At 44.1% G+C, this 17,524-nt stretch overlaps 1 protein-coding gene across 3 annotated transcripts in view; it reads right to left on the bottom strand.

Annotated features, from left to right (window-relative positions):
• LOC132872765 (major histocompatibility complex class I-related gene protein-like) overlaps positions 1-13,523 on the bottom strand; it is a 50,778-nt gene extending 37,255 nt beyond the window's left edge. For all 3 annotated transcript variants that reach the window (XR_009651486.1, XM_060907829.1, XM_060907830.1), the window contains exon 1: positions 13,340-13,523. Coding sequence is in view for 2 of the 3 variants with exons in the window: in XM_060907829.1 (XP_060763812.1) it covers positions 13,340-13,400 (61 nt within the window). In the remaining variant the exon portion in view is untranslated. The remainder of the gene's footprint in view (positions 1-13,339) is intronic.
• Between the last annotated feature and the right edge of the window lie 4,001 nt (positions 13,524-17,524).

Below are 17,524 nucleotides of genomic sequence, written 5' to 3'. Positions count from 1 at the left end.
ATAAAAACAGCATGAAAACAGCAAGCAAGTGCGGTTGCAGTGCAGTGAGCGGCTGCTAGCTAGCAAACTGTCCTTGAGGAATGTAGCGTTAGATTAACTCGTAAAATTAATCAGTTAACAACAGTTCGGATTCAGTGTGTAAAAATGACAACATACGAATATGACTGTTTAAGTTTGTGTGGCATGTAAATAACAATCCCACTTAATACCGACAACAACTGGTGTTCATTAAGGGTCACAAAGACATTATTAAATCCTATCAGATTGTGCTAATGTTGGCTAATATTGAACCGAGTCTTGCTTGTGAAGTGCCTGCAAACTTTAGCAGCCCGCTAACCCTGAATCTGAAGCGCTTCAGTTAAGACCTGCAGAGCCCTGACCGAGTTCGGGTAACAGGACACATGTAAACAACAACAACCCGATGGTGATGTGGACATTGTTCGAGGCCCAGACACCTTTTAATCAAATCAAACATTTTCACATAATAAGCAGAACAACCTCTGTCCTCGACGAGCCAAGATGGCGTCGTCGTGGATAGACGTGAATTTACGCTCGTTAACAACTTCAAGTGAAGTGGACTGACAACTAGTTTAACTACAATTTTGAGTAATAATAGTGTATAATATGTATTTAACACATAGTTGAGTATATGGGCAAAAAAGAAAAGAAACAAGGGAAGGGAAAATCTAAGATGATGATGCTGCAGGATATGGATATAGTGCAATCAGCTAGTTCCAGTGCTGTGCATTCACTGGTGGATTCGGGTGAGGAAGACGGTAAAACTAGGTTCGACTCAAGTCAATCATTTGACTGTAATTTTACTGTAGCTACCGAGCCAGACACTCCTGTGAAACCCGCGAGTAAGAAAAGTAAGTGCGAGGAAACAGGGATGCCGGCTATGACTAACACTGAAAGTAATATGGACATTTTAGCTGCTATCCGTGAACTCTCGGTTAAGCATGATGCAACGTTTCAAAAGATTTCCACAATTGAGAAAATGACTCATGCTACCTCGAGAGAAATAGAGAGCCTCTCTGTTACGGTGAAACAACTTGTGGTAGATGTGGGAGAGAATAAGAAAGAACTGCATCGAATGGACAAAGAGGTTCAAGCTTTGAAAATGGAAAATCACAGCCTAAAAACTGCACTGGATGAACCCCGCCGTTATGGCTGGAAATGGTTTTTGAAACTTCATGGTCTAAAGGAGTCTGACAGGGAGAACGTGAGAGTTATATACAGTGGTTAAATTGGCTTTTGTAAGGAGGGGGAGCCCTTCTTCACTCACAGTGGTCAATATCTCTCAAAACATTTTTATTTATCGCACCATTGGTTTAATACATATTTGATCAACTTATGGCCTACTTAATATCTCACATCAATGCACATACTGGTAACTTATTTAGCCTATGTTTTACCATCAATCTACACTGTAATTTGTAAAACTTATTCACAATATACACCACCAATTCACATATTAGCAATAGTTATTTACATCTCATCAATCTACACTATTTGCATTACTCGTTTACATCTCACACCATCAATTCACATATTAACAATAGTTTTTTACATCTCACACCATAAGTGAAAGATGGCGGCGCACAGTAGAGCAGCAGCTTCTCGAGCTCCCGGGACTAAGCCCTTTTTTAGCTACTCAGAGGCCGTTTGTAGCGCTAGTTTAGAGCTAATTCAGCGTGTGAAGTACAGCCCAACCGAACTTATGCTCATCAGAGATAGTTCGATTACTACGATCTCACCGAAGCTGAAATCCGCACTTGGAAGACAGGGGCTCCTGAGGACAACAGAGTGGCGCAGAAGAGTACGAGGAGCGGCCGGCAAGAGGAAACGATGTGCCCGAAAACAAAAGCGAGGAAAACGGGCAGGCGCGCTTGCCCAGCTGAAAGCTAGCAGGCCACCAATTCCAACTCTCTTCCTGGCCAACGTCCACTCCCTGGACAACAAGGTGGACTTGTTACGTCTGAGGCTGAGTGTTTCCACAGAGATGAGGAACTGTGCTATCCTTTGCCTCATGGAAACCTGGCTAAATCACAACATGCCGGACTCAGCGTTCCAGATTGACGGCCTGCAGCTCTTCCGGGCGGATCGCGACCACCGGTCGGGGAAGTTACGAGGAGGAGGGCTCTGTGTGTACGTGAATGAAGGTTGGTGTACAAATTGTGGACTGATAAAAGCCTACTGCTCTGAGGCGATAGAACTTATGACAGTGAAATGTCGGCCGCACTATCTGCCTCGGGAGTTCACCGCGGTGTTCGTCACCATTGTTTACATCCCATCGGGTGCTAATGCTAATGAAGCGCTACAGGAGCTATATGAAACTATTAGCTCGCTGCAGACTAGGCACCCAGAGGCGTTTTACGTGGTTGCGGGGGACTTTAATCACGTGAAACTGACGGACACTTTGCCCAGGTTTTATCAGCATGTCACCGTACCCACACGGGGAAACAACATTCTGGACTGTGTATACACCAACATCCGCGATGCATATAGAGCTCTTCCTCGCCCCCACCTTGGCCTCTCCGACCACATCTCCATCCTGCTGGCGCCAGTTTATTGCCCCTTGCTGAGACGGATCAGGCCAACAAAGAAGACTGTCACTGTGTGGCCTAGTGATGCAGCCTCTATGCTTCAGGACTGCTTCCAGTGCACAGACTGGCAGGTCTTCAGAGAAGCAGCTACATATGAGGGAGAGGTGGACCTGGAGGAATACACCTCCTCCGTCCTCGGCTTTATCTCCAAGTGCGCTGATGATGTCGCCACCACCAGGACAGTAACCTGCTTTCCCAACCAGAAACCCTGGCTGAATGCTGAGGTGAGAGCTCTCCTGAAAGCTAGGGATGCTGCGTTCAGGGCAGGTGAGGCATCAGCACTGAGAGTGGTGAGAAAAGAACTGATGGCAGGCATCAACAGGGCCAAAGCCACATATGCTCGTAAAATTCAGGGGCACCTCACCTCCAACGACCCCCGGAGCATGTGGATGGGCATAAAGTGCATCACGGACTATAGCATCAGAGATGCATAATGCCCAAGGGACCCCTCCCTGCCGGACAAACTCAACAGGTTCTACGCTCGCTTTGAGGATCCTGACCCCCCCCGCACTAGACTTACACCACTACCCGGTGACGCGCCCCTCTGTGTGTCCACAGCGGATGTGAGGAAGACACTCAAAGGTATCAACCTCCGCAAAGCTGCTGGCCCAGACAACATCCCAGGGCGTGTACTGAGGGAATGCGCACACCAATTGTCTGAGGTGCTGACAGACATCTTCAACACCTCACTGTCACTGGCGTCCGTCCCCACTTGCCTAAAGACTGCCACTATTGTCCCCGTTCCAAAGTGTTCCACAGTGACAGGCCTGAATGACTACCGACCCATAGCTCTGACCCCGGTAGTCATGAAGTGCTTCGAGAGGCTGGTCATGGCACATATCAGAGAGACTATCGACGTCACTGTGGACCCCCACCAGTACGCCTACAGGAAAAACCGCTCTACGGATGACGCCATCTCATCAGTGGCCTATACAGCCCTCACCCACCTGGAGAGCAGAAACTCCTACGTCCGCCTGCTCTTCCTGGACTTTTCCTCTGCTTTTAACACCATCGTCCCACAGACCCTGGTACAGAAACTCTCCACCCTTGGTCTGAGTCACACACTTGGGAACTGGGTCCTGGACTTCCTGACCAACAGACCTCAGACTGTCAGGATCCACAACTTCACCTCCTCCTCCATCACCCTCAGCACTGGCTCCCCCCAGGGCTGTGTGCTGAGCCCCCTCCTGTTCACTCTGCTGACGTACGACTGCTCAGCAAGGCATCCCAGCTGTCACGTAGTGAAGTTTGCAGACGACACAGCAGTGGTGGGACGCATCAACAACAACGATGAGTCGGGATACAGAGAGGAGGTGGAACACCTGGTGCAGTGGTGCAGAGAAAACAACCTCTGCATCAATGTGACGAAGACCAAAGAGATGGTGGTGGACTTCAGAAAGGACAGGCGCCCCATCCCTCCCCTGCACATCGGAGGAGTAGCTGTGGAAGTGGTCTCCAGCTACAGGTACCTTGGTGTGCACCTAACTGAGGACCTTACCTGGAACACCAACACTTTCCGGCTGGTCAGGAAGGCCCACCAGTGTCTCTACTTCCTCAGGAAGCTGCGGCGAGCTGGGCTTGGGAGCTCAGTCCTGAGGAGTTTCTACCACTGCGTGGTGGAGAGCGTCCTCTGCACCTGCATTACTGTGTGGCATGGCAGCTGCACCGCTGCTGAGAGGAAGGTTCTGCAGAGGGTGGTAAAGGCTGCACAGAGGACCATGGGGGGCTGCCTCCCCACCACCTCAGACCTCTACACAGCACGATGCAGGGGGAGGGCCCTCCGCATCATGAAGGACTCCACCCATCCAGCACATGGACTCTTCCAACCCCTCCCCTCAGGCAGGCAGCTGAGGAGCATCTGGAGCAAGACCACCAGGCTCAGGAACAGCTTCTTCCCCGAAGCGGTCAGACTGCTGAACTCCAGCCATGCCCTGTAGTTCCCCCCCCACCCCCCTATATCCATACACACACACACACACACACACACACACACACACACACACACCCTTGGACCCCCCCCCCCCCCCCGCACTACAAACACTTTATCCTATAAGTGCAATTGCAATATTAAGGACTCACAAGTGCAATAGTAAGGACTACTTTTTGTATTACTTCATACTTGCACACATTTGCACATGCATACTTAGGCTGCTATATGTTAAAACCGGCTTCTTATTTAAGTTTGTTTAGCTTATTTAAATGTTTAGTTTTATATTCTTTTATTTTATTTTCTGTTAGTTTTACTTTGTACTTTATATTTTTATATTTTATAGTCCATTTACTGCTCTCGGGACCTGAGTCCTAATTTCGTACCATAAACATGTGAATGTGAGCTGGTATGACAATAAAGCTCCTTGAATCCTTGAAATCTATATCAATCAAATCAATTGTTTGCTAAACTTACTGAAATGTCACAACATCAAACCACATCAGCAACAGCCAGTCATTACAATTTAATTTACAACTTTCCAAACAGGACTTAGATCAAGTTCAGTGTTTTCCCCAGAAAAAAATTAAAGCCCTAAATTCTGGCATGATAAAACACAGACAACTGAGCACCAACGGCGCAAAGCGAAACTAGGGGGGTCCGGGGGCATGCCCCTCTGGAAAATTTTTTGAAAATCGATGCTCTCAGGTGTATTTTCAGGGTCTCTGAGAGGTTTTAGATACATGATTATAGGATAGATTTTACCAGTGTTTCAATGATTTCTGACCTAAATAGTAATTTATACACATTTGAAATTTCACCTTAAAAGTTCAACATGCAAGTTAAACTGTTTTGTTATAGATTACTGAGGTATACGATAGATTTGAAAATCTACAGGGATACCTTGCACTTAGCGTTGTAACAAAAATGTGCATGAAAATATGACCAGTGGTTTGCTCCATCTTATGCAATCCAGTGAAGAGAATCGATCATCATGACCTCCTGTTGATCACAAAGGGATCTGAACATAAGAACTGCCACCTTAAAATAAGTTGCTGTATTACTATAACTAATGATTTAGAATTTTTCTGATGCAATTACCATAATATATGTATAACTAAGATGCACTGAAAAGAAAAGTAAGGCAACTGCATATTATAAAGTTTAAATTTTGGCACTTTATTAAATGGACTAGATTAAGATTAAAACATATATTTAAAGGAAAAGAAAACTTAATTCATACATTTAAATTTGCAAAAAGATTATGTATTTATAAAAACATTCATGAAGAGAATTTGTTAAGTGTCAAATGTAGCATAATTTTGAATAATAATAATAATAATGATAAGCGTATTTGGCAGTGTGATGTCACTGTGAGCCTTTAACAAAAGAATAATCCGGAGCCGCCTTTTGTTAAATGGATCCCAGTGACATCACACTGCCAAAAATGCTTATGATTATTATTTGAAATTATGCTATATTTGACACATTTGGACAACTTCACTTGGTGAGAGTGTTTATAAGTACATAATCTTTCTGCAAACCCAAACTAATGAATTAAGTTTTCTACTCCTTTAAAGCAGATTAATTCTCCTTGGCTTTTGCTTGGCCCAATGTTGGGCACAGGGCCGCTGACAGCTTTGGCTGGGCCCGGGACAAAATGCTCTGAATGGGCCCCCCCCGGGGGGCCAACCCACACACACATCCTTTAACCGAACGCCATTAAATGTATTCCGTTACGCCCCAAGCCTGCATGCGACAGCCCCCGCAGTGCCTTCCTAAACTCATGGATAGTCTACTATAATCACGCGATTGGGGTGCTCTTGAAGAAGCAGCGATGGACGGGGGATTTCGGGCAGGGCTGGGGGCGAACACAGTATACTGTGCGTGCATACTGTCCAGTGTGAAAAGCAGAGAAGAACACACCGCTCGAGAAACGGCGGGATATGATTGCGGGCTAATGTGAATATTCTTAGCTTCAATCAGATATATGAAACAATGTTATTAAGCCGTTGTGGTTATGAAATGATTCAATGCCCTGTGCATTTGATATGGTGTTCAGTGTGACTTGCTCTCCCCTCGTTTGTAACATGAATTGCGTGCCGCGCCTGCCTTGGTTGGGGTTACTTTACGGGGCTGGAAAAAGTTGGCTGTCTTACCTGGCTCAGCTGCCCCACTGCCTTTGCTAGTACCTGCTGCATCATCCCAATCTTTTTTTAAAATATTTATGCAGTGAGCCCCTGAGTCTCTTGGTTTCTTCCTCTCTTTTTCTCTTTTCTTTTCTGTGCTCCTGTAGGGTGACCACCGACATGAGTCTGTAAGTTAGGACACTTGTGTCCAAAAGTGAGGACAAAGGCCCTAAAGTTAGGACACCGTCGTGTTACGGGGGGGGGGGAGAAAAACATTTAAAAAAACGTATGAAGTCAATATATATTTATACTTATTTTACTTATTACTGATTTTATTCATTTATTTATTTTTGTCTACTGTTTACTGTTGTGGTGTACAGCACTTTGGAAACCCTGTGTTTGTTAAAATTGTGCTATATAAATAAAGTGGATTGGATTGGATATTAACTTGGAACACCTATCAAAAAGAGAAATGTGGAAAATGATGGTCAAGACCATGTCAACAAGAAACAAAACATCACTGTAAAGTCACTGTAAAGAGTTGTGTCCATCTATAGACACTGAAAAAGAAAAACAGTCTTTGCCATGCCATAGGCCAACATATTTATTCACTTGAAAATGACCATCAAAAAGAAAAAAAAAATGAAAAATCGAAAAATGAGTCAAGAAACATGTAGGCCTCCTGTCATTTAGCCTACTATACTGGCCTTGGCTTATCCACAGGAACTAAACTAAAAACACATCGTTGTGTTCATTTATGCTCATCCAAAAAAATATCAAAAAGAAAAACATGAAAAATGACAGTCAACCATGTCATTTACATTTGGCCTATAACCTTACCTGTCAGCTTTTGCAGAGCAGTCTAAACTCCTGTACGAGTGATGGTGTTTAATGGTGTGGAACAGTTTAGTCAGCTCAGCAGCAGTGGTTTTGTCATCGATTGGGGTTGGTAGAGCTGCTGGGGCAAAAAATGATGCTAAAGATGACTGTCCAGCACTGCTGGCATTCTCTCTGTGGCGGTCTGTGTCTGCGTGTCTGTCTATCGCACCTTTCCCTCTGCTCCCCACATCAATGTCAATGCGGCAGAGCTTGCAGAAGGCGAAGTGTTCTCCTTTTTGGCTCTTGCCCACAAAACGATGCTCTAAGCACCAAGCATTTTTAAAGGATGTCTTTCGTTTCGGCATGAGTATTGTTCAACAGCATGCGTGCCAACATTCATAGGTTTTTCTGTACAAACATTCGCACTGCGTGCGCAGCTCGGAGGAGCAAAAATCAGCCAATCGCGTGAGCGCAGCTTCTGAGTGACAGCAGCTTCCAGACAATCAGGGGCTGCAGAGGCTCCATCAGCTGCGTGCGCAGCGCGAATGTTTGTATACGAGAAATCCCTGTAGGCTATCTTTGCCTGTATGTCATCGCAGAATAGCAAGTGTAAATAATGGGCGGGAATTTGTGACGATTGATGCAACGGTGGCGGCTGAGGGTCCGAAATGAGGACAAAATGTAAAAAGTGAGGACGCGTGACAAACGTCCGGACAGACGGCTCTAAAACCGGACTGTCCGGACGAAATCCGAACGAATGGTCACCCTATCCTGACTTGTGCATGTTGGCAAATGGCACGCACGCTGATTGTCGAAGCGCTATGATCGAACGATGTCAGTTTTTCCCCTTAATCAAAGAGTCAGACCAAACCATTTTTGCATTAGGGGTGGTAGGGGGTTAGCCTGGGCCCGCCCATCCTAATCGTGACGCAACACGAGGGCCTGTTGCGAGCTTAGTCTGGCCAGGCAAGCTATCTCCAGCTCTTCCAAGCTCCGGAAAAATCGGGAGCCAATCAACTTTGAGCATCTCCAACGGCCCTGGGTAGAGGCGTGTTCAAGGCAGTGACGTAGTAGAACTGCGGCTGGAAGCCATAGATTGTTTACAGAATCATGCTGTATTGAAAGCATTCAACGGGAAGTTCTCATTGAAAACGGAGCAAAGAGCAACCCTGGAGGTATTTATTGAAAGGAAGGACGTTTTCTCCTTGCTCCCGACCGGCTTCGGTAAGAGTTTAATCTACCAGTTAGCCCCGCTAATAGCCAAATCAATGGGGCTCAGCGAGAATCCTATCGTCGCGTCACATCCGTCAGAGGAAAGAGTGATGTGATTGGTTTAAGCTTCGTCACAGCCTTTTCTGGCTTCGACCAGTAGCAAACTGAGGCATTTCAGGGAGGCGGGTCAACCACGGGCTCTGGGAAACGGTTGGGCTGAATATCTTGGCCAGACCAATAGCTCGTAGAGCTTTGAAGTCGCGTTAGCCAGACTAGTAGGGGGTTCTTGACGCCTTTTTCAAAGACAATAAAGGCAAAAGATCTAGAAATCATTTATTGAATGCAAATATAGCACATTTCTCCCCCAAATCAACACATTTTGAAATGAAATAAAATAATCGCAACTTCATGAGAGCCCAGTTCTGGGCCCTCCCCATTCCTGGGCCCGGGACAACATACCCGTTTGTCCCCCCCCGTCGGCGGGCCTGGTTTAGGGTGACCATTCGTCCGGATTTCGTCCGGACAGTCCGGTTTTAGAGCCGTCTGTCCGGACGTCTGTCACGCATCCTCACTTTGTACATTTTGTCCTCATTTTGGACCCTCAGCCGCCACCGTTGCATCAATCGTCACAAATTCCCGCCCATTATTTACACTTGCTATTCTGCGATGACATACAGGCAAAGATAGCCTACAGGGATTTCTCGTATGGAGCACTTGCATGTGACGTCACAGCCGATCCAGATTGTGACAGACGCCATCTTGTCGGTCAAACGCCATATTCTGCCTTCTACTTCTACTTCTGGTTCTACTTCTGCTTTTACTTCTACCTTTTCTTCTGGAAAACCCTCTCATCATCTCATCTCATCATCTCTAGCCGGACAAGTTGCCAGGTCATCACAGGGCTGACACATAGACACAGACAACCATTCACACTCACATTCACACCTACGGTCAATTTAGAGTCACCAGTTAACCTAACCTGCATGTCTTTGGACTGTGGGGGAAACCGGAGCACCCGGAGGAAACCCACGCGGACACGGGGAGAACATGCAAACTCCGCACAGAAAGGCCCTCGCCGGCCCCGGGGCTCGAACCCAGGACCTTCTTGCTGTGAGGCGACAGCGCTAACCACTACACCACCGTGCCGCCCCCTGGAAAACCCTACTATATACAATTCTACTACAACGGCTGCGGCTACAAGCTCTCCCTATCTGTGCACATTTTTTATGTTTTTTGTGTGTATTTTTGCGTGTTGTTCATCTGTATCAGACTTCAGTATCCACTACAACCGTATGGACTTACTGGACATTGGTTTCCAGCAGAAAATGACGGTTTGTAGCGATTTCCATCGCATGCACAACATTCCGGACGAGAAAAAAAAAAATTCCGGACGAGATAGCGAGACCAGTGGGGTCTCCGTGGATTGTTATTGGAAGCAAAGCGAAGGAGGCAGCGCCGGGAGTGGAAGCAAAAGCGAGGCTGCAGAGCTGGCCTGTTGACTAAGCTCAGAAAACAGCCACTCAAACCTCCACTGCTAAGCCTCTCTCTCTCCAACGCCAGATCCATGTAAACAAGACGGACGATTTGGAATTACAGCTGGAATTACCTTATTCTATAATCGGCTGGTCAGTGCATCTAGTATCAGTACTAGTAATACTTAAGTGACTTACCCATCCAATGAGGATTCTTGTTTACAAGATGCCACATCTGAGTCGCTGACAAATCCTGAATTTCTGTAAAGATAACTGTGCAGAGATTTATAAGCACGCAGTGCTTCACCACTGAACAGCGAAGGAAAGTTAATGAGGTAATTATACACGTCCGGGTATTCCGCTGGCAGTTCAAAATCCGGTCGTGAAAACTCCGTCCGGTAAGCCATAAGGGTCACTAATCTGTAGATTGTTTATTTTAGACATATATCTAGTAGAGCTGGGTATCACCAGATACCTCACGATACGATACTATGGCGATATTTTGCCCACGATAACGATAATATCACGGTACAGCGATTCTGCGATAATCGATATATTGCAAGAAATTTCAACCACATCACGATATCTGTGTCACTGAAGAAAATCAGAATTTATTGACCACTGTAAAATTACATTTCACATACATAACTACACACTCTTGCCAGACATATATTTGTCTCTATTCCACTGCTGGCAAAACCAAGAGTTGCTTCACTACAACATACAGAAAATTCCCATTTCTGTGCTAGTATTATCAACTTTTCTGTAAGCATGGACACATCAGTGCTGCTTAACAAGCAGAATCAAATTGTTTTATGAAAACTTAAAACTTGCACTGCAGACTGCACATACATTTCAGTGCTAACACTAACATCAATTTGTTCTTTGTAAACTTGAGAACATATACCTGAGAACATTTAACTTGTGCTTATTTTGCAGGAACAACACACTGTCTGAAACACATTGAAAAGTGCAGTGGGCATCTTAGTCTCCTACTGCGCATGCGCGAAGCCTACTGCGCATGCGCAGAACAGATGAATTAGCAAGTTCTTATACAGACCGGTTTATTATTCAAAACAAGGCATTACAAATTATTTGACTCGGCCAAAGACTCGACCAATACGCACAAAACATAAAAATCGGCAAATGCGTGAAATACTCACCGATTTTCTATCAGCCCAGCTGATCGGTAGGACAAAACTACTGTTGAATTTTCCTACCCGCCTGGATTTCGCGCATGCGCAGTAGGCTTGGTAGGACAACTTTACAGAACACCGGCTCACTGTTTTTTTTCTCCTTTCCTTTGGAATCCAAAGTGCCTCCAAACATCTGCCTTAAAGTTCGGCGGCGTCTCTAGGTTTACGTTAACAGCCATGCTTGCTTGTTTTTTTTCCTCACTGCAACCGCCGGGGAAAAAAGAGAAGACGAAGAGTGCCTTGCAGTGAGGGAGCGGCACAGCGACACCTCACGGAGCGGAGGTCATACTGGATTTACAACCCGTCTGAAACATGATTTATTATTTGAAAAAATATCGATATTCAAATTTTGAGTATCGATATTGAATCAGAAGACAAAGTATCGCGATATATCGCCGTATCGATATTTTTGCACACCCCTAATATCTAGTTATCTGTTCATTAGAAAAATGAGCCGTGTAGTCCGTCAGTTGAAATTGATCCATTCTGTACACGAGTGCAGCAGTATTCAGCTGTGTTTTTGACCGACAAGATGGCGGTTGTGTACTTTCCGGTCACGTGACTGCAAGATCTCTATACAAACATTCGCGCTGCGCACGCAGCTGATGGAGCCTCTGCAGCCCCTGATTGTCTGGAAGCTGCTGTCACTCAGAAGCTGCGCTCACGCGATTGGCTGATTTTTGCTCCTCCGAGCTGCGCGCGCAGTGCGAATGTTTGTACAGAAAAACCTATGAATGTTGGCGCGCATGCTGTTGAACAATACTCATGCCGAACCGAAAGACATCCTTTAAAAATGCTTGGTGCTTAGAGCATCGTTTTGTCAGCAAGAGCCAAAAAGGAGAACACTTGGCCTTCTGCAAGCTCTGCCGCATTGACATTGCTGTGGGGAGCAGAGGTAAAGGTGCGATAGACAGACACGCGGACACAGACCGCCACAGAGAGAATGCCAGCAGTGCTGGACAGTCATCTTTAGCATCATTTTTTGCCCCAGCAGCTCTACCAACCCCAATCGATGACAAACCCACTGCTGCTGAGCTGACTAAACTGTTCCACACCATTAAACACCATCACTCGTACAGGAGTTTAGACTGCTCTGCAAAAGCTGACAGGTAAGGTTATAGGCCAAATGTAAATGACATGGTTGACTGTCATTTTTCATGTTTTTCTTTTTGATATTTTTTTGGATGAGCATAAATGAACACAACGATGTTTTGTTTTTAGTTTAGTTCCTGTGGATAAGCCGAGGCCAGTATAGGAGGCTAAATGACAGGAGGCCTACATGTTTCTTGACTCATTTTTCCTTTTTATTTTTTTTTCTTTTTGATGGTCATTTTCAGAAGTGAATAAATATGTTGGCCTATGGCATGGCAAAGACTGTTTTTTCAGTGTCTATAGATGGACACAACTCTTTACAGTGACTTTACAGTGATGTTTTGTTTCTTGTTGACATGGTCTTGACCATCATTTTCCACATTTTCTCTTTTTGATAGGTGTTCCAAGTTAATAAATATATATTCACTTCATACTTTTTTTTATGTTTTTCTCCCCCCCCCCCGTAACGCGACGGGGTCCTAACTTTAAGGCCTTTGTCCTCACTTTTGGACACAAGTGTCCTAACTTACAGACTCATGTCGGTGGTCAGCCTAGCCTGGTTACAACTAAAAAGGTCTTCTCTAATTACCGATTAGATAAAAATAGAGTTTAGATTAACACAGTTAAGTTCCTACAATCACAGAAAATAAACACTTTTCACTTAAAACACAATCTGTATATGTACGGACGGGTTGACGGCTAATTTCGCTGCTACTTGTGACTAAGTGACAATAAAGGATTCATTCATTCATTCAGAGTACTATCAGATGGCGGTAGTGCACTTTATCAGAGCGCACTGTTCCATAAATCATTTACATGCTGATAATCTGCTGTAAATAATAAACATTTACACAACACAGCTTTAGTTTATGTTTCTGAACTTTACCTGCTGATGAAAGATGAAGAGAAACTGTGAGAAAAAGTAAAACTTCCAGTCCGTGTCCCATCTGACATTGTAATCCTGATGCAGAAAGCGACGGAAGAAACTTAAATAGTTTTAGTTTTAAAAAGTTCTTTACGGTCGTTTAAACAGGAGCAGGGATTGGGCGCTCTCCAGAAATAAACATTCCAACAGGAAGCCACATTCGGACCAATAAGAATCCAGGATTCAGGCGCGTCATCATTTGCTAAGAGGAAGTGAATATTACAGTTTGAGTCGGGAAGTAGCAGCAGTGTTGTTGTGCCTCCAACGCAGTCATATATGAGTCAATGAGTCAAGAAACATGTAGGCCTACTGTCATTTAGCCTACTATACTGGCCTTGGCTTATCCACAGGAACTAAACTAAAAACAAAACATATATATATAGACTGAGCAGAATGACTGATGATTGGAAAAGCAATTGTCTTTATTATAAGATTATTATTGGATGGGTTTTTAATATATTTTCAGATGAGATTTCCTTTCTTTGAATCCCCAACTTGCGAAATTTACACAATCACTTGACCTAGTAGGACCAGTAGGACCACTGGCGGCTCGTTAATAGGGGCGATTTGGGCGACGCACTCCCAAACAGGGAGGGAGATTTTTTTTTTTTTTTTATCTACTCCTACTACCAACAGTAATGTCATTGTCCAGTCAGGCTAAGGTCGCGCCTGGTGTAGCCACGCCCTTTTGGGGCGATTTCTGTCAGGTTCAGATTTGCCCCAAAATCTCCCATTGACACTAATGGTACGTACGTTTTTTTCGAAAATCATGCTCCCAATGCATTTTCTATTAGGCTGCTGGGCCATAGAAGGTTCACGCTGCATGCTGCACGCTACACGTTCACGTGAAGAACCGGACCCTGGGCCATTAAACTTCATGCTTGGATGTTCACGTGTTGCGTCTGTTCTACTTTGACCGAGTAACCAACAATATGGACTCTTCGGATGACGACGATTGCCTCATTCTGCTTTTACTGAGACAGAGGAAGAGAAAAAGGAACAGAATTTGGAGCCGAGAACACTTCCTTCTGAGAGAAACCCGTGGTGAATTTCACCGAACATTCTATAATCTGCTTGACAATCCCGATGAAGAACTATTTTTCAATTATACCATTCAATTATATTTTTTCTGAAGTATTCCCCTGAAAGCATAGCGTTATCTCCCTAGACCCGTTCTGATTGGCTGGCGCGGCGGTGACCGCATGCATTGACTGGAATTTCCATCTTCACGCCTAGAAAAAAGTGTGCATGTTCATTTCACGCTTCACGCGTGAAGTGTGCAGCGTGCAGCGTGCAACGTGAACGCCGTTCTATGGCCCAGAGCAAGTCATGCTACGTTTGTCCACTTTTCTTTACACGCATGTAGCGTGCAGCGTGAACCTTCTATGGCCCAGCAGCCTTAGGTTTTATGTGCTCGCACAAGCAGCGTGCTTACGTCATACGCCTGTTGCGCCGCGCAAGTGTTGCCAGATTGGTTTTAAGTGCATTTTGGCGGGTTTTGAACATAATTTTGGGCTGGAAAACGCAACTTGCGCAGGAAATGTGTGAACATTCTATGAAGATGGCGGCGAGTGTTGAGTGCAACAATACGATAGTGTCTCTGAAAGAAGTTCCCTTTAGTCGTCGTACCAATGAGGAGAAAACGGCAATCAAACAGCTAGGACCTCCTAGACCGAATTTAAACATCAAGCGTCTACGAAGGGGGAGAAGACCTACTCAAGAGGTTTTAACAAGAACTGGTACCACTGGAAAACTTGGCTAGCTGACTGTGATGTAGTCAATGCTCTTTTTTGCTACCGTTGCGTTCTCTTCCACCCTGGAAGTAGCACAGCAGACGGTACAGTGATATCTGATATTTGAATTTACTAGGCAAAAGTTGTTTTTGTGTGTGTTTTACCAATGGCAGTTTAACATTGCCATGTTTTTGTTTTACCAATGGCAGTTTAACATTGCCATGCTTGGAATATTTCAGTAGCCTCAAGTTCTCTCTGACTTGGTGTAAATTAGCATATTTTCAGTTTTTATATATTGTACAGTATATGTGTTCATTGGAGCCAGCAGCACCTTACCTTTTTTCCAACTTGTTAAGCCAAGTTGCACTGACTACAAAACCTTGTGTAACCTTGTGTGTATATAGCTAAATAACTAAAGCCTTTTGTGTTCATTGACATGCTTGTAATACTTTAAATTTCCTTTTAAGGCATGGCTTTCTGGAGGAATTCTTGGGGAAAAAAATGCAGAATTTATTTAGAATTATTTGTTGTTAAAATGGTGCAATTCCATATAAAAAAAAAACACAAGCTACACATGTTTGTTTGATGGTTATGCTTTTCTTCATCTTTTTCAAAACTTAAATAAACACTTGTTTTGGATTTATATCCTGCCACTTGAATTGCATTCTTTAGAATTGAAGAAATTAGAATATGTTTATAATTAAGAATTTGTGTCTACTTATTATAGAATACTGGAAAAATGAGAAAATGAGTAATGTAATATTAATTGATTGTGATGCCAAATGTTTTGCTTTGAAGGCTTCACAATGAATCTTCCTTAGTTTTAGCCTGGCAAGCCAGACTAAATGTGAATATTTGCCACTCGTAGGCAAAAATATTTTTGGCGCTAGGCGGGTGGGTCTAGTTTACTAGGCTACCTTAGTTTGCCACCTTTAACTTGTTTAGTGTTGCCACCTAGTGGAGAGAAGAGATATTGTCTTTATTGATATCTGAATTTACCAGGCAAAAACAAGTTCGGCCAATTGATTTGCTACCTAGGTCAATTTACTTCAGTCCTGTGGACATTTACGGTCCGTGTAGACATAACGGGGGAAAATTGCCCCCCCTGAAAAAAAATTCAGGAGCCGCCACTGAGTAGTACATATTTGGCTCAACAACAATCCACTTAATAATATCCATCCATCATCTGTAGCCGCTTATCCTGTCCTACAGAGTCACAGGCAAGCTGGAGCCTATCCCAGCTGACTATGGGCGAGAGGCGGGGTACACCCTGAACAAGTCGCCAGGTCATCACAGGGCTGACACATAGACACAGACAACCATTCACATTCACACCTACGGTCAATTTAGAGTCACCAGTTAACCTAACCTGCATGTCTTTGGACTGTGGGGGAAACCAGAGCACCCAGAGGAAACCCACGCGGGCACGGGGAGAACATGCAAACTCCACACAGAAAGGCCCTCACCGGCCACTGGGCTCGAACCCGAACCTTCTTGCTGTGAGGCGACAGCGCTAACCACTACACCACCGTGCCGCCCCCACTTAATAATATATTTATTATTAATATTATTACATTTAATATTCACGAGGCAGCTCTCCAGGTTCAGAATGGTTTCAATACAATGTCAGAAAAGTGCTGTAAAGGTGAGTAAAAAAAGCTAATGAAAGGAGAACAAGGTGTTCAAATAGTTCATCAAATAAATCAAGGTGATGTAAAATAATTTCATTAGCTGCAATCAGAACTGGATGACTTGTACTAAAAGGGCCAATGGTGCAGTGATACAGTTCAAAGATAAATGGATTGAAGAGGGTGAGAAAAATTTTCTTTAATCTGGACAAACAGGTGAAAAAAGCAATTAGCATATTTTATCTTCGTAATTACATAATGGAAGATACAGTCTCAATTGGCAAACATTTATTCTTTCTACAAAGAGTTTATATTTAACAATTATTCACCAAAGGTGAAGTGAATATCGTTGAATAATAACCGAGATGAAATTATTAAGTTATTATTCACCAAGCCTGAGGTGGATAATTGTTTTAGTATAAATACACAGGTGATTTTCAAAAGAAATTAAAAAATCATGTTTTATTAAAAAAAATTATTTCAAACTTCAAAAGCGGTATGCAGATGTAATAACAGCGCAGACATGTCACTTATCTACGCCGAGTGACAAAATACTTTTGAAATCAATAAAACAAATCACAATCCCACCTTACCATTGAATTGTTTTAGACCAAACTTCATAGCATCTTTCGTGCTTTTAGGATCAGCATTTTCTTTCATCATTTGTAATTCTTCCTCACTTACGGTGACGAAGCGATCGGCCGCCATTTTGCCGAGTCGCTCGAGGTGATTATCGAGAATTATATCCCTCATCAAAAATTTCCCATGCAGGGATTGGCCAAGGA

This window comes from Neoarius graeffei, chromosome 24, assembly GCF_027579695.1.
Source record: "Neoarius graeffei isolate fNeoGra1 chromosome 24, fNeoGra1.pri, whole genome shotgun sequence".
Classification (NCBI taxonomy): domain Eukaryota; kingdom Metazoa; phylum Chordata; class Actinopteri; order Siluriformes; family Ariidae; genus Neoarius; species Neoarius graeffei.
This window is presented reverse-complemented; position numbering and strand designations above follow the sequence as displayed.